This window comes from Aquila chrysaetos, chromosome 6 (genome assembly GCF_900496995.4).
Source record: "Aquila chrysaetos chrysaetos chromosome 6, bAquChr1.4, whole genome shotgun sequence".
Lineage (NCBI taxonomy): Eukaryota > Metazoa > Chordata > Aves > Accipitriformes > Accipitridae > Aquila > Aquila chrysaetos.
Window position 1 is genome coordinate 42,433,087 of NC_044009.1, and position 20,618 is coordinate 42,453,704.

General features: G+C 41.1%; 1 protein-coding gene across 14 annotated transcripts in view; it reads left to right on the forward strand.

The window, feature by feature from the left end:
• KALRN (kalirin RhoGEF kinase) overlaps positions 1 to 20,618 on the forward strand; it is a 532,819-nt gene that overhangs the window by 373,478 nt on the left and 138,723 nt on the right. For all 14 annotated transcript variants that reach the window (XR_005932657.1, XR_005932658.1, XR_005932659.1 and 11 more), the window contains exons 25-33: positions 49 to 158; positions 1,988 to 2,057; positions 3,775 to 3,864; positions 8,783 to 8,875; positions 10,227 to 10,338; positions 12,111 to 12,301; positions 12,722 to 12,823; positions 13,526 to 13,668; positions 15,054 to 15,156. Coding sequence is in view for 11 of the 14 variants with exons in the window: in XM_030018367.2 (XP_029874227.2) it covers positions 49 to 158; positions 1,988 to 2,057; positions 3,775 to 3,864; positions 8,783 to 8,875; positions 10,227 to 10,338; positions 12,111 to 12,301; positions 12,722 to 12,823; positions 13,526 to 13,668; positions 15,054 to 15,156 (1,014 nt within the window). In the remaining 3 variants the exon portion in view is untranslated. The remainder of the gene's footprint in view (positions 1 to 48; positions 159 to 1,987; positions 2,058 to 3,774; positions 3,865 to 8,782; positions 8,876 to 10,226; positions 10,339 to 12,110; positions 12,302 to 12,721; positions 12,824 to 13,525; positions 13,669 to 15,053; positions 15,157 to 20,618) is intronic.

Here is a 20,618-nt window from a genome sequence, read left to right on the forward strand (position 1 = left end):
TTTTCACTGCATTTATTCACAAAGCTAACAATTGCTGGTGTCTTCCAGACTTACCTTTGGGAAATGACAAGTGGAGTGGAAGAAATACCCGCTGGGATCCTTAATAAAGAACACATCATCTTTGGCAATATTCAGGAGATATATGACTTTCATAACAAGTAGGTTTTCCTAACAGTTCTGTTAATGGTTACTAAGGAAACCAAAGGCATGTGTATACCTATACATCTACGTGGTGTCAGCGGTGAACGCCTACAGTACAATGCACACAGGAGTGTAAAGTAACTGATCCAGATTTGCAAAGTAATGTTTGATTTCTTATTTTGTTTCTTTTACAAAAAATGAATTGCATCTTAGTTTAAACTTCACCTTCAGCTGATTAACAATGTTAAAGTCATACTATACCAAGTCTTTGTAGTTCTATACATGCTTTCCATCTCACAGCACTACATCTAGTCTGGAAAGTTGTCTGTCAAATATAGGATCTCTTGGAAAACACGAGGGGGGAAAAAAAGAGTGGTTGACATGAGCTGGGTGAATAAGTAGCTTTCCTGCCACTTCTTCGAGACTCTCTGTTTTTAATCTGTACCTAACTGTAGTCCCTTTTATCATGATAAGGCTGTGTATCAGGTCAGCTTAGAGGGCGTTGTTTCCCTGCTATAATGTGAATGCAATAGCAGTTATAAACTTAACATTTAGGGGTGCTGAATCCCACAAGTTCAGCCTGAATTTCAAAGTCTGTCGTTAAGTTACACATCAAAACCAAAGCAGTTTGAAAAACAAATCAGAAAAACCTTCCCTGTTGAAGTTCTGGGAGACTTTCAGTGCTTCAGCCAGATAAATGCGCCATCACATACACATAAATATGGTCATCATGTACACATAAATATGGTCCAGCAGAGGCTGCCATATGCATGCTTTTGTGCAATCAGCTTCAAAGCATATCAGGATAGTAGATTCAAACTATGTATTACATTAAAAAGGCCTTTAAGTAATAGATGAATTGAGTTCCAGCCCTCAAGAATTGCCTTGTCATACAGGTAAATACTCCTCTCCCATTTAAAACTATGCTAGGATCACCCAATTGCCTTCCCACTTTCCCTCTCTTTGTGGTGCTATATTTTCTTTTTAGTGACCCTGACTGATGCCATCTGATTACTCTCCTTTTTGACTTTCCCTTGTTCCCAGCTACCACCCCTTTAACTGTTAGTCATGCCCCTCAGCTCCCTGCTGCTGTCATTTCTCCTTTCTCTGACCCATCCTTCTCCAGCCCGCTGCTTCTGCATAATCCTTTTCCCATTAAAACTTCTAGCAATGCTAAAATAAATTTCCTCCCTGCTCGCCTCCACCAGCATCCTCCACAATCTTCTCCTTTGGCTGGTGCTGTTAAGGCATCCCCCAGCCTGATTCAGGGCTGGGGAAACAGCACATCCAGTTGCTTCTCCTTCTGCAACTTCCATTTCACATTCCTCTTTCCACCCAGACATTGTACAGGCCTCTATCTGCAAACAGAAATGTCACTCATGGTACAAGGTGTCAGGAGAGAGTTGATTGTAAAATCTGTATTTGGGGAGTTTACTACTTACCTATGAAGTGTCAAGCTTATTTAAATTGTCCTTTGCCCAGTGTGCCAAGTTTGATGATGGAAAGCTGGCAGCTTTGGGCTTCTCTTTTTGCTCTTCCTCTGAACCACTGCACAAGATCTTTTTGAAGATTCATGATCTGGTTTTTGAATATCACTTTCAGTCCTGAATACACTGACCCCCTACTAGGGATTGCTACCTTTTCCTTTCTAGTGGAGTTGGGCAGCACTGCTCAAAAACCACAGAATACCTTGGCAAGGACATACTTGTTTCCACTGGCAGGACACTTGATTAGCCTCGTAATCAAGATACAAGTACTGATCATTAGCACTGATTAACTCATTGGTCATTCTGCTTCTCCTGGGTATTTGACTGTAACTACTTATATCGGTGTCTTCTTTTTTCAGCATTTTTCTAAAAGAACTAGAGAAATACGAACAACTGCCTGAGGATGTGGGCCACTGCTTCGTCACCTGGGTAATGAGGCTTCTTCTTTTCATTATTTATTCAAATTAATTCCTCCAGCACAGACAGAAACAATCTGGGAATTGGTGCAAGGGTTACGTCCTTAGTGATAAGTGAGATTAGGAGCTAATCTGGAACTAAGACTGCTTTGTCCATCACCTCTCCCAAGGTGAAAGGTTCCCTCCCTTGACTCTTCTCCTGAGCAGTGGTGTGAAGGCTTTCCAGAGCCTCTCTCCTTGTCCTGCACTGACCAGCACAGCTTTTACATCTGCTGGTTCCTGTTTAACAGGACTTCCTCGAATCAAACCTGTATTTAGAGGTGACATTCATTTCTTTGTGAAGGGCCCTGGGAGGACAGACATTTAAAATCTTAATATACCTTCCTTAGAGAATCTTAGTTATGCCATGAGACCTCGACAAAGGTGTGAACAACATATTTTATCAACATTTTTCTTCAGAAGTTAGTGTCAAATTTCTGAGCCACTGTGCTCTCTCATTCCATTACCCAGTGCCAGGATAATTTCCAACAGGACTTTGAAATGTTGATGCTAAGAGTCTTCATGGGCGTAGGAGGCTCCAGGAATTGGCTACAGTAATTTATCTGTATGAAAACTGTTCTCTTTTCAAAATATTTACCAGGCAAGTCAGCCATCTTCATGTTTTCTCTGAAGGTTTTATTTATATTTCAAAGCTGGGAATTAGTATTTTAAAATTCATTATGAAAAATGTTCACTTATCAAAAAAAAAAGAGCATGTTTGGATGATTTCAAATGTTTTTTTAATTTAAAAACTTGACACAAATATTGATGAAATGGATTTAGAAATATTGTTTACAAAGGAGAGGTTACCTATTTATGAAAGATGGACATATGTATGTATCATTCTGTGCAAAATCTTCATGGTATTTTTAAGATACTATCACATCATCTCTGGAATAGTACATGTCCAGAGCTGTGTGTATGGTCACAGACATACATACAAAGTTGTCTGCCCAATTGCAGGGTCCTGTTATTTAGATACCTGGTATAAAAAAGGCAATAGTAATAAAAGGAGGCCATCTTCCTCTTCTGTTTGCCTGCCTCTCCCTGAGACCAGAGTTCAGTAATATGAAACTGCTCTAAGGCATAAGTGCACAGATGCTTTTAATTTCCTCTTAAAAATAAATAAATTAGAAAATGAAATGCAAAACACTCCTAGCACAACATAAAGTTTGAGCCATTAAAGTATGAACGAAGGTAGGAAAGGCAAGTTTGGGCCAGGCATCACAAATCTGAGCCAGTCTAAAGTAAAAAATGTTGGCTCAAGCCAGTTTAAGCTAGGTGAGTCTCTTGCCCAGAGTTTCTACATTGGCTTTATCTGCAAGTAGGTGAGAGAGCCAACACTTCATGACTGGGTTTTGAGACCTGCAGACTTTTGGATACAATCTATGTAACATCATTACAGCTCTTAGAAATTATTTTATAGCTGGATTAAAGTTTTAGGCCTTCACTCTGTGACACTTGTTAAAGAAAGCCTCCCATAGCTGTTACATGGTGCACCTCATTCCGCTCAGAACTGCTCAGGTAAGGCATGAGTTTTCTATAAGTCTTCTGTTCTTAATTTGCAATTTTTCTGTTGCTTTGAGAAGTGGGGGTTTATCACCCGTATTTATCCTTGTGAGCCTTAATGAAAGACTGTGCAAGCAGAAAAATAGCTTAACTTGCTTTTCCCTTGATGTTTGTTTTCACAGGCAGATAAATTTCAGATGTATGTCACCTACTGCAAAAACAAGCCTGACTCCAGCCAGCTCATCCTGGAACATGCAGGGACTTTCTTTGATGTAAGCAGCCATTGCCATTTTCCTTTGGCATGCCTAGTGCAGCTGAAACACTTCCTCTTTACATCTGAGCAACGGGTTCCTTTTTGTGCTTTGGCATTTGGGTTTGTCATTCCACTGCAGGTATCACATGCTGTGAAAACTGATAGGCTGTGGTGTGATGTGTAATCTTTATCAGTGTGACAAGTTGTTTTTAATGGAGACGCACATTCTTATGGGAACCTTTGTGCATTTTTCAGACCCGATCCTTTCTAAAGATCTGGCTTAGATGTACTCTCTACCTCTGGGTTTTGTGGTAAAATGAAAAGCAGATCCCATTATATTTTATGACCTGAAAGCCCTAAGTCCAGAATAAGATCCTGTCCTCCTGTTCTGCAAATTTTACCCAACCTATTAAACATTTGCTTCATCATGCTAGTAAGGGACTCCATTGACTGCAATTAGACTATTTTCCTTGCAAGCGCTACACCTGGTGCTAAAAAATTTGCAGGCTCCAATCCCAGTTTTGTAGGCTGAGAAAGATCTTTAAAGTTTTTGAGTAATTTTGAACTAAGCTTTCCCTCTGATTTCTGGAACCTCATCCATTTTGCCATGCTTATCTGCTAGCTTATAGCTTTAATTAGTTGCCTTTGTGAAAAAATGCTAAAACCTTTTTTCCAAAGCATTGAAAATCTTTTTACAAATGTAACCACTCAGCAGCATCCAACCTGTGATGTGTTTGGCAGCTGACATGAATCAGCTCCTCTGGGCTTTGCATGTGTCAATGGTTATAGCATTTCAGTTAAACTTAACGCTGAAAGACCTCACATGAGGCAGAAAAGTGATGAACACCTTTTGCCTTGTTACCAGCTGGTCTAAAAGTAGAATTGAACTGAAAGGGATTTTCCAGGAGGTGGCGCTTGAGCCTGTTGAATGGTTTGTACTGTTTGGTGACTGGGGCGGGGGGGGTGAGCCGCGTTGGGTGTCTATCAGTGGTGTTCGCACGGGTTAAAAGCGTTTCCTCTGCTAAGCTTTTCCACTCCAGCGCAGTATACGGGCTGGAAACCTGCCTGATATTGCTTAATAGTGAATATTCATGTGTCAGCATCTGTTGTTTTGCAAGGGGGCATGTTTTCCTTCCATTGGTGGGAATTGTGCTGGGCTACCGAGTGGTGCTGGTGCAAGAAGAGAAAGCTGTCTATCTCCCCCCAAAAGTCCCCTAGGAGTCACTCAATCTGAGTGACTAAGGTAGTGGAAGTACCTGTAGATCCTTCTTATCTTGATCTTGGAGTGGCAGCGGTTAAGTGACAGGACAGGGGACAGTCTGGCCTGAGGAATACGGAGCAAATGGCTGGTTCTTTTTCTTCTAGGCAGAACCTGGAATTTCCCAAAACACCCTGATAATGAGAGTGAATTATCCAGAATAACACCCCTTAGTAAGAAGCCTGCTTGAAGATGACAAGTGTACAACCCCTCAAATTGCATAAACCGTCATAGAAAGCCACCTTTGAGATGAAAACAAGCAGTCCCAGTAATCTGTCTGAACCCTTCAAGTCTATGGAAAATTTGCAGCTTCAGGGGTCATTGCAAGGGTTAGCTAATTAGGAGAAGGAGCAAAGAAAAGTGACATATCTCGTTTGAAACTGTGAAGAGAATTAATAGCGATGCTATCATAGCTGGCATGTTCTAAGGACATAAGTGAAGCTATATATGTAGAGTAAAGCAGTTTCTTTTCTTAGACCAGTTGATACAAGTGGAAAATTACGCACAAACTCTCATTTGTGAAACTTGCCTAGTTTATTCTATAGCATTAGTCTAATAAATGATAAAGATTGCTATCTTCCCTCCCTAGAGATCTTGCTTTGCTTATAAAACACAGAAGTTGTTGGTATGGTTATATTAGCTGGAAATTGCATAGGGAATGGAACTAGTGTGCTTACTCTTTCATAACTGCAGTAGACTCATTCATTTGGTTCTTTCACTTTTTGTATCTGTCTTGTTCATCACCTGAGAGTATTACTACATTACTTATAACTGCATTCTTCATTCAGTAGTTTCAAAGATAAATGATGCCTCCCATATTTAGTAATTTTTAATATTTGTAATATCAAATACTTCAGGCTAGCAAGATATATTTTTGATTACCAACATGTGTTAGCCCTCAGCTTCAGCTGGTGGAAATCAGCATATTATTGAGGTGATTTTAGTGTCTGTTATTTAAGCGAGCTTTGGTCCTTAGGACAGAGTTTGGTTCAGTCATCTATACGTCATCTGTACGCCACACGGCACCTTTAACTTGCATGACCAGCATTTACAGAGTGGAACGTGGTAAAGCTCATTGATTTTGGTAGCATTGCAGAGCATTGGGTTTCTGCACGTTCTTGGATAGTTTCTCGGCTGAGCTGGAGTGTCCCTTAGGAAATGGGCAGAAGTGCAAGCAGGATCTCAGTTTCTCCTTAGTAATATTTTTTCTGAAATTGCTCACCAAAGATTTGTGTCATGCATTACAAAACCTAAACATTTCATGAGGGTTTCAGTGCTGAATCCATCTACTCAGCAAGCTGTTGGTCTGTACACCCGGTTCAGGATGCAGTTTGTCCTCCTACTAAACAACTGTACGCAATTAGACTTATCTTAATTTGTGAATGTCTTTAGACATTTGATACAAAATCTGGGCACTTTTATCACTGCTTCATGGTAAATTCAGCGATTCTTATGGTATGAAATTGTATTTAAGTATTCCTGTCTCCATGTTGTCCATCCAAGGGCCTCTGAGGGTCCTGTGCTGCCCCATGCAGAGGATATTTTTGGTGTGCATCTGGGATTCTGTCATTGCATGTAAGACTACACATTGATCCTGTTCTATAGCTCATCTGGTTTGCAACACACAATTGTCAGTACGTGGTGCCTGTCAGATACTGTCATTTCTTCCAGGCCCTTGGGACAATTTTCCACCCAAGGAATAACTAAAGTTGTGTCTAATGGTGAGCCATGGTGCACTATAATGTGAGCCAAGCTTGCTTTAAACAAGTAGCAGGCAAAGTAGAGAGCACAGAGCCCTGTGACTAGTTTGCTTCTGAAACCTGCCAGCTACTTCAAAGCTAGATCCGGTATACTCTGTGCTTCATGTTACTTAGAGGTGTGTAAGAAATGTCTGCACTACCGTGCTCCACCCTGCACAGACCTCTCCAGTTTCTATCTCCACCCACAGTAAGTCCAGACCTCTCCAGTTGTTAAAAAGCCAACCCAAGACATACTCCAGCAGGCTGCCATCTTACTCTTCAGGGACCAGAGGGAGGAGCTGCAGGGATAATGTCCCTTTCCAGCAGTGTACTTGTCTGATTGCCGTGTAGCAGTGCTATTGCTTCCCTGCTGCAGGTTCCCGTGCAGCAGGGACAGCTGTCACTCCATCGACCCACTGTGTCTCCACACAGTCTGACCAGGGAGCATCCTGGCGGAGCAAGGAATGCCCGAAGGGGAGATATCTTGCTGGGAGCATGCCCTGCTATTCAGAGAGCTGGGAGGAAGGAATAGCGCTAAATTCATTACTTGGATCCTACAAAAACAAGTGTACTTAGCCAGCTCCAGGAAGTTCACAGACGTGGCCGAGGTCTTGCTGGCTCCGGCAGTTACTAATTGACTCCTAGCCATGTGCTCTGCAGACTCTGTCCCTGTTTGGAGCCAGGCATGACTCAGCTTCATGCGAACTCCATTAACCCACACACAGAGCCCCTTCCCTTCTGGGTCTCGTTCATGCCACCAGAGTTATTTTTTTTCTAAACCAAACTTGCCTAGGACCAAAAAGAAAAAAAAAAAAAAATCCATTGGCACATTGTGTGAAAGGTTGCTATTTTTGCATCCCAGCTTAAAGATAAACACTGGAACTAAAAAACCAGTAACCTCCCTAGTACTCAGCAGAAAATCAGACTGTATACAGAAAGAAAATCTCCGTTCTTGGCAGTTCTTCCCCCTTCATCTTCTGTAACTTCTTCCCTTTACAGCCTCAAATTTACCCTCCAGTAGCTGGAGGTAAGTCCCATTCCCCTTCCCCATCTGCTCCCCTAGGAACCGAGGATTTCCTGATGGCCAGGAGCAAGGGGAGGCATGCCCAGGGCCTGGTGGAGACAGAAGGAATTCCAACCTGTTCTGTTTCAGCAGTGAATGTGCCCCTGTAGGGCATGAGTTTTAAATCTTTTAGATGGTTAAATATGTGCATTAGGGTCCTGTAGGATTTTCAGGAGCTCCTAACTCCCACTGGAACCAGTTGGAGGGAGGCAGCTGGGCCCTTTGCAGACCTCACCAGGTGCCTATCTGTAATGTCTCCAGAAGTTCATGAGCACGTCACACTGATCAGCACAGACATTTTGGTTGAGATTCAGGTGACAAACCAGGAACGTTCAGTGCTGTAAAAGGTGTCATAAGGGTATCTCTCCTGGACCCCAGCTGCTACCTCAGAATAGCATAGGTCTGTCAGCACTGTGTCAGACCTGTTATTCTCATGTGGATATTGCAGCTACCTCAGGGCTCTCAAATGGTACTAGATGCTTATGTTTAGACAGCTAAATGACACCCTACGCATGCAATTTAATTTAATGTCACTCCATTTTAATTGACTGCTAAGAGTCTGCTTTCAGCCTTCATCACTAGGAGAAACCAGTTGACATGACAGATAAGTCATATTTAAATCAAGCCTGTGTAGTTTACTCAACATAGCCTTCGCTTGACTTGCATAGGGCCCCTGCAGTTTAAGTGGCCTTAGGGGGCCTCTGCAATTTATTGCCAGCATTTCTGAAACCACAGTTACTTGCATGTGATCTTAAAGAGAGTTAAAAAACTAACAAAGAAATGCAGAGGTCCAGAGCTAAAATTAGTTATGGGTGGTTCTGTCTGGCAGAGGGGTTAATAGTTTTCTATGCCTGACTGCTGTTTTTATCTCTTCTAGGAAATTCAGCAAAGACATGGTCTGGCCAACTCTATCTCTTCTTATTTAATCAAGCCTGTCCAGAGGATCACAAAATATCAACTCTTACTGAAGGTACCTTAGTGAGCTGCCCAAATCAGCTCATGCAGAGCAGTTCACAGGTGTAATGAGTTAACTTATTCTTAAGGGAGCTGCTTCATCACCTGTTCATGACTTGTAAGCAGCTGCTGCTGAGCTGCTACTCCTGCTTCCCAGGCCTGAGCCTGGCAACAAAGTGTGAAATCAGGTTGGGTGTTTTAAAAGAAAAGACTCACAGGAACAAAAAAACTAACAGTAAAAAACTGATCACCTGTTTCAACTGGGGGGGGGGTGTTGTATCTAAGTGAATTTAACCCTAAAAAGCAAGAACTGGGACAGAGAAATTGAAGGGATGACAGAACTGTTTACTTTCCTTCTTGCTAAGTTTGTGACATGTAATATTTTGATTAAAGATTTCAATGACAGCAGTAATGAACTTTGGGAAATTCCACTGACTCTTAACTGAGACTCCTTCACTGGCATTAGATTCTGTTTGGGAGCTAATAAGTTTGTGTTTGAAAAACAGGGAAAAGCTTCATATACAAAGCAAGAACTTCCAAGTGAAACATTAACATTTCCAATAAAAAATCACCCTTTGTTGGTTTGTTTTAAATTGGTTACAGGTTTTTACAGTATCTTGTGAGTAGGTGAATTTTAGAGCTAATTTAACCAGCCACTGTTCACTTCAAAACTAGTAAACCAGAGAAGAAAAAATATCTGGGGGATAAGGGAAGAGGCAGATTCTGACTTTGAAAAGCTAGGACCAGATATGATACTTGCATCTCTTTAAAGCTTCCTGTGTATATACCAAAGGAATGATATGCTGTACTAGGAAGGCACTTACTGAGTACATTCAATGTGTTGACAAATCTGTGGTTTGTACCAGTTTACTGAAACAACACGTAGGTTTACCATAGTCTTGTGAGTGCTGTGGCACAGCAAGCCTGCACCGTACAAACCACCTGCTAATGGGAAGGCTAAACCACCGCTTCAGTCATCACCCCTTTGGTGGTCTTCTCAGGTGAATCTTTCTTGAAGTGACCTCCCTGCCCTGAGCACAGCCCACTGCCAGCCCTGCCCGCACTGCGGTTCTCACCAGCACCGCTGGATCAGGCAGGGGTCCTGCAACCCAGCTGGCACAGCTGGACTGACTGATGAGTGCAGCATAGGCAAAAATCCCCAGAAACCCTTCGAGTGCAGAGTCTCACTCGAGAGCAACTTATGTTGTCTTGGTTTAGCCACAGTGGGTTTTGATGCACTTCAGCTTTCTCCTGCCACTGTTAGTGAAGCGGTTGCAACTTTTTGTTTTACTTGCCAAGAAAACCGATCTGAGATAAAGCCAGCATGTTGGTCAGTTTGTATATAGGTGTTCTGCATTGCTTCTTAGGAACTGCTAACCTGCTGCGAGGAGGGCAAAGGGGAACTCAAAGATGGTCTGGAAGTGATGCTCAGTGTCCCAAAGAAGGCCAACGACGCAATGCACGTCAGCATGCTGGAAGGTAGCAGATGGCTGGGGCAGGGGAGGGACCAGCCCATAAATGAAGCCTTCTTGTAACTTGTGTAGAAAGTTAATACAGGTTGACTACAGTGACACTGTTGATTGATCATAATTTTCAGGTACTTCCTAGCTCCTTTCTGATATATCTCCAACAGTCTTGGAAGAATAAAGCTGGCTAGGAAGTTTGGGGTTCTTATTTATTTATGTATGTGTATATATATGTACATACACATATGTGTGTGTGTATATATTATATATATGTATACATATACAATGTGTATATATATTTGGTTAAAACATTCTTACTCAATGAAAAAAAAAAAACCAACCCTTCTGAAACAGTATCAGTTTAGCTGCTGGCAGCTGTAACAATTATTGGATGAAAACATTTCTAAATATTGTCTCAACATTTCAAGACAAAGTTCTAGTTTTCCAAGTCAAAACAGTTTATGTTTCAAAATGTTTGTATAATTATCCCAAAAATAAATTTTTTAAAAAAGCATTATTAAAAAGTATTTCAAAATTACAGAAAAAAATATTTTGATTGTCCCAAAGTTAAGTCTTTTATTGGCTTTTTGATGTGTGGAGTATTTCTAAAATTTAAAAATTTTGTTCTGGACAGAGATGCTTTATTGTCTCTCAATCATTTTCTTGGCCTGGGAAAATCATTTCCAGCCTGGCTTCAGTCAGAACCAGGAAACAAGTCGAGTACTAAAACAAGCAAGAAAAAGGAAATGATGCCAGTAGCTAAGCAGCACATTAAGGCCAGGTGATTAAAATTGCAGGAGGGTAAACTGACTCAGCATAGGTAGAAACAGTATAAATATGGTTTTAACTGTGGTGTCTGGTGAAAAGTAAGGTTTCCCAAAATAATGCCTGGATAATCTGTCTCCATGAGATGGCTAACACCACGCAATAATAAAGAAGCAGAGATAACTTTGTTAGGGTAGACAAGCACTTGGACAGTTGTATTCTGAAGAAAACACTATTTCTGACTACGTGGAGCAGGGACCAGGGCTGCTTGCTGCTCTCCCAGGGCTATCTGGCATGACAACAGCAGGCTGTGCTGGTGGAGGAGCAGTCCCCAGCTCTGGAGAGAAGTGTGACCCGCAAGCTGCTGGGACAGCAACTGCTGGGACAGCAGCTTGGAGGGCACCTTGCACTAGGGACTTCCTTTTCCCTCAAGCCTCCCAGTTATGGGGAGGGAGTCCTGTGATCCTCAGCCATGTGAAAGTTTTTGACATGCAGCTTGGAAGATGAGAAAATCCTCCTGGGAAGTTTTTTCAGACACCATACCAATTTGCTCTTATAGATGTAGCACCCCCATGCCACTGCTGTGGCCACAGGCCCTTGAAGGTTGGGTTAGCATGCTTGAAGGCATCATGGTATGATGGGGCACTTCTAGCCACTGCACATTATGTTTCTCTGAATTTGTGTTGACGTGCATAAGATTCCTTGCATTGCAGTTTTGTGTACAGTAACTGCCACTGAAACCTTTATAATGTTTATCTTTAAGTAATTACTACTACACTTAGAAGCAGTCTCATTTAGCACACATGACGTATTTGCTTCTGGTGAAATAGTTAAATCGTTGCAGTAGGAAAAAAAAAAGAAAAATATTTTTACTGGGACAATGGATACCCATTAATGTCCTTTCAGAATATATATAAAAAAAGAGAAAGGCCCTTTTATTTCAGTTCCTTACTGCTCTGGTGTTTCTGGGCATTACTGGTCCCAGGAACAAATACAAGCCAATGTATTTTGTGGTTTTAGGGTTTGATGAGAACCTGGACGTCCAGGGAGAGCTCATTCTTCAGGATTCCTTCCAAGTGTGGGATCCCAAGTCTCTCATTCGGAAAGGCCGTGAGAGGCATTTGTTTCTCTTTGAAATCTCTTTGGTGTTTAGCAAAGAGATCAAAGATTCTTCAGGACACACAAAATATGTTTACAAGAACAAGTTACTGGTAGGTGTGGCTGCAAAGAAAATATTCTGGATGTTGTGTTTCTTGTAGGTAGAGGTGGAGTTTGGGGGCTGGCTCACATTTCTCCATGCTGGGTTGGGGATACTCACGCCACCTGGAAGGGCTGGCTCTGGGCCCTGCGGGGCTCACCTGGAAGCGAAGCTCATAGGGAGTCTGGAGATGTTTAAGATAGTGAGCTGTGAAGGGTGGGTGGGAAATGCAAGGAGTATCACTCAAGCCATTCACTTCCCTGCCATCCCCTGCTGGTTTTCTGTTTCTTTTATCTATGTGTAGCAAAGCAGAGACAAGATCTTATTCCCTTATCCATCCCTGCCTCCCCATTTCTCCCTACAAACATAAAGTTTTCTGGACTCAAGAGGCTTCATATATATGAAATCTCTCATCATCTCTCTTCCACACTAGACCTCAGAACTGGGAGTGACTGAACATGTTGAAGGAGATCCCTGTAAATTTGCTTTGTGGTCTGGACGAACACCATCCTCAGACAATAAAACTGTGCTGAAAGTAAGTCTTTTCTACTTTTCTTTGCTTTAGAGCTGCTAGTTCAGGCCTTGGGAGCATTAAATGAAAGGTAAGTTTCTTCTCTCCTCATATTCGCATGGCTTCCATGTCTATCGGCGGGATCATGCCTGCATCAGAAGCAATTCAGCTCTAAGGCCTCAGTATGAATCAAGACAGTGCAGTTGTGCAGCCTTGCTGAAATTGCATCTCCTCTTGCAATCTGGGTTGAACAGCTGCACACTGACACAGGGCACGTCTCAGGGTGTTTGGTTGGGAGGTGTAATTCTCTTAGTCCTTTGCCACTGGGCTAATCAACAACCAACCTATTCCTCAAACCTCCAGAGCTGACAGCCATTTCTGTCAAGTGAGTTCCTAACGAAGAATTCATGTTATAGTTATTTTGTCTGAGGAAATCCCAGCTGTGCACTGATAACCTATTTCTCCTCTACAGAGCATGCTGTACTGCTAGCATTAAATATATTTATCCAGAGCTTAGCTGCTTTGCTGTTGCTTGCCGAGTAGGTCTGGTAAAAATACCCTCAGTTCTCCTGGGGTTACCAGGTACTCCAGCAGCTAAAACAATACAGCAGAGAGGAGAAACAGTTTATCATGCATTTTCATCAGCCAGCCACGATTCTTCTACATAGGAGGTGACATGCTGGAAATATGATAAAGTGTCTGTCTTTCTGCCTTGTGGAACTTTAGGCATCCAGTATTGAAACAAAACAGGAATGGATCAAAAATATCCGGGAAGTCATTCAAGAAAGGATTATCCATCTGAAAGGAGCTCTGAAAGAGCCAATTCAGCTCCCCAAGACACCAGCAAAGCAGCGAAACAACAGTAGAAGGTAACCTCAGTCATTCCATACAACATGAAATCACTAGCATTTTTTCGACCAACAGCAGTGTAGTGTCTGTGGGCTTTTTACTGGATTCACTTATTTTTTCTTACTATAGTCAAAAGCAGGTTTCATCATCTTTGCTTTTTAAATGTTGTCTTGGCAAAAGTAGCTAGAAAGCTTTTCTATGATATACATACAAAGGTCTTTTATTTTAGTATTCCGAAGTATTAGGGAGAAATGAACAGTAAAAATTCTTCAGAGTCCAAGGTTACGTTTCTTTCCCAAAGTAGAATTTACTTTTTCACCTTTGAGTATTAACAGATTTTTTTTTTTTTTTTTTTTCCCTGTTTGGCATTTTGAATTGTTTGACAATGAAAATCACAGCTGGTCATGACAATATATTACTACAGTGGAGAATCTGTGTTTCATCATCAAATACAAACTCATTTCAGCCTGTGAAGTAATATTAAATTTTTTTGTCAACGTCTTTGAATCCTGGATTAAATAGAAATTATAGAAAATGAACTGTTCTTTTGCTGTCATGCTGGCATTCCTAAAAGCCACCTGTAATTCGAGCATCTCCATTTCCTCATCAAGTTTTATTACGCTCTTATTTCAGGCTGTGTTATAGAGGCATCCAAAGCATGAGTAGCCAAGGTCACCCAGGAGACCTGTAGCAAGGCAGACATCCAGACATTTCTTCCTGGGGACATGCACCAATACAAAAGTATTCTAGTACAGAACGGCGATCTTAATTTTTTTTTTTCCTTTGTCCTTAAATACGTATTTTGTATTATTTAAATATTTATTTTGAAAGACGACTAAAAATTTAGAAGAACTATATCTATAGAGCAGAAGGGAAGAAAATACCCTCTGTTAGCAGACTTATAGAGGTAGACTCGTAGAGGTCTACGCTGTCTTTATTTATGTTTGTTTGGATATCATTTTTATGGCTTAGTATTATTCCTGAAGATGTGATCCCTGTGAGACAAGAGAAATACCCCTTCCTTCAGTGTCATGTGTAGCCTGGGCTGAATGGTTTTGGTTAAGGCAGAAGTCTAATTGAAGGAAAAATTCTGCCTCGCACCCTCATTACAGAGCTATTTTTGAACACCAGAGTCTTCTATGCTGTAAATATGCAGGCAATGGCCATCCTGTTTCCAGCAACAAACATTGTGATTATGTGCTAATCCCAACCCTATGGCTGAGGGTGACATCATTTTAAATTGCAAGCTACATAGCAACATGGGCTGCATCAGTGAGGTAATTTTAGCACAAAGCCAGTTCTGGCACGCTGACTCAGCACTTTCCAAATCCACCTATAAAGTTGTGCACATTCCAAGGTGGTATGTTAAGTAAGCACCGTTGTTTCCCTATTATGTCTTTTGCAGAGATGGAGTCGATGATGCAGACAGCCAAGGAGATGGCAGCAGTCAACCTGACACCATTTCCATTGCATCCAGGACATCACAGAACACAGTGGACAGTGATAAGGTAGGACTGAAATGTGAAAATACACTGCAGCTAGTCACCCCCAGAAAAATGTAAGTGAAGAGCAGAATAGAAGGCAAAATAAAGCAACCTGTCTTCTACTGAGTGAGTTGAAACTTGTATTCCCTTATGCTAGGCTATTAAAATCCAGTCTGTTTCTAGCTGCTCATCAGTACTGCTGTTTTACATGGTAACATCTCTGTTGCTGCAGCTTCTTTGTGATTAAGACGCAGAGGTTGAATTGGCTCTGAAGAAACACAGCCCACAGCAACCTTTTATTCCCTAGTAGAACTTTCCCTGTGGGAGCCAGCTTCTGAATGAGCAAACAGTTGGTTATGTTCCATATTTGCCCTCTGGGCTAAAATCTGTAGTTTGTTGGAGGGAACACAGGTGCTTACACACCAATTAATAGAGCAAAACTGGGATCCTGGCTGGTATCTTGAGAGCCTGGGAGACCTACGCTTTCCAGAGGCTGTGATTCTGGACCCCTCTCTGATCATGGACATATGGTGGAGCATATGGATGGCCCTGAGACGCGCTAGATTCTGTTGGAATGCTGCACACTGTCAGCACGTACGTACTCGTCACTTTACTTATCAGACAATCTGAGTCCAGATTCCCAGCTCCAGTAGGATGCCTGATTTGAATTTGTCACCCTGATACCTCCAACTGTGGTCTTTTAGCTGAATTAGCAGTTGCTGGTAGGAGTAAATGGGCTGGTAGTAATAATTTACCTTAGCTACGCTGATGGGGTTTGTCATATCCACTGAAAGAATGTCCATATTTTCTTCATGTGTTGTTTTGAAATCATGTGTGACTTGCAAAAGGATGAATTCTGCAGTACCATTATGGATTTATCTGTTTGTCAGAGCTATAATTATGCTGCCACTTACACAAGGTAGAAGGGTGTCTTCACGAAATCTGAGTTCAATTTTATGGTTGTAAAGTTCACAAGTAAGGTTCAGTGAAGACGTTATTTTGAAAGCTGGACTCGGAAATAGGAGTTAATTGCAAATAAATTACCTTTGTAAGACCACCTGTTGTATTTATCTTAAAGGCGTGTTCCCATGCTTCTGCTTTTTTGACCAAAAATATGCATTAGAAAACTATTAATCCTCACAATCCGAAGGCCACTGTAATGTATGCAAATACTTAACCCGATGTCAAAGAAGTGTTTTCTTATGTCTTCAATCCACATGGACTTGCCCTGCTTTTCCATGTTTTTCACATTTATCATTCCTGAGAAAGGCCCTGACTTGGTAGAGTACTTGAGCTCATGCTTAATTTTAAGAATTCACATAAGCTTTGCTCATTTGCCCCAAGCCCATTGACTCAGTTGCATGGATTATGGTAGACAGGTAAGGTCTAGGTAAGATGCTCCATATTTCATGCTGTAGCTGCATACAAGGTCCATAGTGCCAACAGCACAGGAAACTATCAGGCTGTACCCTGAAAGACAGCCCGTCATGGCAACAGATGGTTTAAGGATGCAAGACTGGAAAGGGTTACAGGAATTTCTATCTAAAACCTTGTTTGAACTGAAGGGTGAATGTGTATGAGATAAATTGAGCACCAGATTGTAAAGGGAAAAATTTGTTACCACTGGGAGAAGGCTAAATCAGTTCTAGGGTTGTGTCTTTTTTTTTTACTTTTTTAAGGTGAGTAGGTTCACTTGCTGTCTTAAGGCTATCTGTGTGTTCATGTGTCCTTATATACATTTAATGAATAGAAACAAATTCCGGTGTACAGCTAAAGCCTAAATATACTTGTATGTGCTTTGTTGAATCTGAGCAACTGGTGTATCATTCTTAGAGAGGCAGTTCCTGCTGAACAGTTTCCTTATTGTCACTGATGCTAATGCCAGAATACTGTGGAGAATTTAACCCCCAGAGTGCTGCACTACTGTGTCTTTGCTCCAAGGAAAATGAACTCCCTGCATCACTTTATAGTTCTCTCTCAGTTTTTCTACACAATATTACCCAAATTAATGACAGATGGAGCTGAGTTGTGTTACTTCCCATTGAAGCGGCATGGAGGCACACCTGCGTTCAGTCTCGGTTCAAACATAGGTTCTTACGCTGCTTGCAAGAAGCCCTTAGCACGCGTTAGCATCTGCTGTGAGGGGACTCCGTTAGCAGGCTGTGCAAGGACCCAAGACCCAAGACTCCTAGTGGTGACGTTTTACCACATGGGAACAATTCTCTATCATTCCAAGTTATTTTACTCTCCAGCTTTAAAATGGGATTATTTTTTTTCCTCCAGTGTGTAGTTGAGCTTATCTTCTAGGATGGTCTGAGTGAATCTTATTGGACTAGGAAGATTTATCTTCTCACATAGACTGGTACTGAGTTATCGGCACTGGAAGACTGTGCCATATCATGCTCTCTCGTTACAGTTTCTTGGCACAGTTGACAGTGCTTGGTAAACACTATAACATATATGCTCTAATTAACTCGTGTAGTACTGATAACAGCGTCGACAGGTAATATGTTCAGCAAATGGTGGTTTCCCTGCCTATTTAACTCCAGCATAGTCAGCAAAGTTATTCCCAGGAGTTCAGATCCAGGCTCTGAGTTTTTTCACAGCTCTAGGCTTCGTGGGTGACCTCTCTGTGTGCCCCAGTGAGATGTCCATCCAGAGGAGCCTGGAGAAAGAGCTCCTACCTTTAAAAACTCTGGTTGTTCACAGCAGCCTCATTTACAAACACATGCAAGAGCTTTGCAGTGCCAGCAGTGTGCCAGGTTGGCAGCAGATTAATCCTGTGCTGGAACCATCTGTGTATTAAGTCAGTGCCAGAAACAATTCTCAAGTAACATTTAAGAGTTGATATTACTCTCTGAATGCAAAAGAATTCAAAGATTTAGCTGACACACTTTGTCCTTTCCCTAAATCTTGCTATTACACCCAAGGATTATCTAATGCATTAGTTGAACGTTCAGACAAGAATGCCAAGCAACATTTTAGACAAAGAAAACCACAACCTCTCCAAGATTCCCAATTTCAAGTAGCTCTTCTGCTTAATAACACTCCTTGTGCCTCAAGTCACATGTATTTCTTTTAACCTATTTGTGAGCTAACTCCTTCTGGGTTACAACTAGTGATTTCTGTCTCCTCTCTCATCATGGCGCAGCCCTAGAGCAAAGCTTTACCTTCACATTTCAAACTCCTAAAAAGGCAGAAGATTTTCTGTTGTTATGTGGAATGAGAAAACATTACTGTAAATTCAGCAAGGATTTTGCTTTCTCTCAAGACAGCTAAACCTAGCCATAACATTTATCAGGGGATCTTTTGGTGTAGAGGATAGAGCACTTGACTGGGGGCCAGAAGAGCTGAGTCCTAGTTCTACTCTGTCACTCGCATGTTGGATGCCGTCACAAATTGCACCTGATGGCACATTGCACTTGTCTTTTTTTTTTTTTCTTGTTTGTATTAGGAACTGGGGGGGGAGAGAGGAATTCTTGCAAACATTACATTTGTGCATTAATTATAGCATTGTCCTGCGTTGTCCAAACATGGGATACAGACCCAAATTCAGACCCAGTTTTGTATATTGAAGGAAATTCACAGCAATCTTTATGGTGGCAGATTCTGCTTTGAAAATATTCTTAATTACATGCCTGACTCCAGAAGTGTTACCAAGTTATTAAATATTCAGGCTTTCCTGGCTGCAGGCAGTGGTCAGGTGATTATATGAGACTCTTCAGATTAAAAAAAAATAGTCCAAGTCTGTTTAAAAAAAAAAACAACCAAAGAGCTTACTCCTGTCTTTTAAATTAAATACTTGTTTAAGTAGCTTCTTAAATCTGGATCTCAGTCCTTAATATCTGTAATTTTCTTGGATTTTTCTCTCTCAAAAATATATAAAGCAATTATCCCTGGGCTCAAACATTTCATTGTCATTAAATACTATATAGTAGAAACACAGACTTCAAGTGAGGTCTGTGTCTGCACTTCTGTAAAAGGAAAGAAAGAGAGAACATATAAAATGTTTATTCTTCCATTTGCAATCTATGACTTTTTCTATGTGCAATCTATAATCTAAAATATTTCATACACAGAAAAATAATTATTTTGTTTGTCATTTGGTATTATATAAGTATTATATAGAAGGGAAAAAGTGGGTTCATGAACTGGACTCAGTGCTAAAGAATCAATAGATAATGAATACTATTACAGTAAGTGTAATTCCCATTGAGCATCCAAGTCAGGTCCTAGGTAACCTACTATGCAAAATTTCTTCATCCTTTCCCAAAAGGCAAACTAGACAGCTTTTGTTCTATACAGTAAGCCCTCTTCAGCATGCTATCTAAAAACCTCTCCTGAGGGAGAAATCCTTGGCCTATTCAATTCACAGCAGACAGGATTTCAGTCTTTATATTTGGATTCAAAGCAGTGGGGAATTGCATAAAGAAAATGCTAGCATGCAGGGCATTCTCATTTGTTAAGCCTGTTGATCTATTGGCTTGTGAAACAGCTGTTTCTGGTGATACTGGTCCATCTTCTAATGGCTTTTTTTTGTTGTTGGCTTTTGCAGAATGCTGAGGAGGGCAGTTCTCATTTCCTCGTGTTGTTTTTGGATGTGGAAAAAAGCTCTGAAATGTGAACTGAAAAGTTTTTACTCTCTAAAAATAAATATACATGATATACTTTTATCTTTTCCATTAGATACTGGACTCAGCTCATCTTTCAGCAGTCATGAGACTGAGATCTTGACCTCTTCTACATCGGTGGTATTATATAAAATCTGGGAATAATAATTTTTCTAATTGAAGGTAATTGGTGTAAGAGGGGAGATTTTAGAATTAAGGCTTGTTGGAACAAGTCACCTAGGGACGTATTCTCTTTTCCTGAAAAGCTTCTAATCAAGGTAAAATAGCTTTCTCCCTGTGATATTGTTACTGAAGCAGAAGTTAGGATCTGATGCTGGAAGTACTGCTTCAGACTCTTCGTTACAAAGAATTCTCAGTTCCTTGGAAGTTTCCTTTCCAAGTAACACAGATACGAGGAGTGCCTTGATCCCCCACTTTCTTCCATGAGGCTACTAATCATTTTGGGTTTGAAGTCCATAAAGTTGTGCACCAACATGCTGCATGTTTTTCTAAATAGCTAGTATTTCCTTGAACTATTGCCTGGTGTTAATATGTGCTGATTAAAAAAACCAAAATTACCAAATGGAAGTGCCCACTCATTCAACAGTAAAGGAACTTGTTCTGTTACATTCCTCACAAGGAGGACGTAAGGAAAATTACTGTGTTTATTAGATGCCACCATCAACATATACAGTACAAAGTGGTCAATCGTTGCTTCCCGGCATAAATTAATCTGGAAATTAAGTATTGAAATTAAAGTGCCTAAAACCAAAGTTGAAAAGCCAGAGATCCCACTCTCACTGGGTAGCTTACAAACAAATGAAGTATGTTAAGGTGAGCAGGAAGTTTACAAATACTCCCTTCTCTGAAACTGTC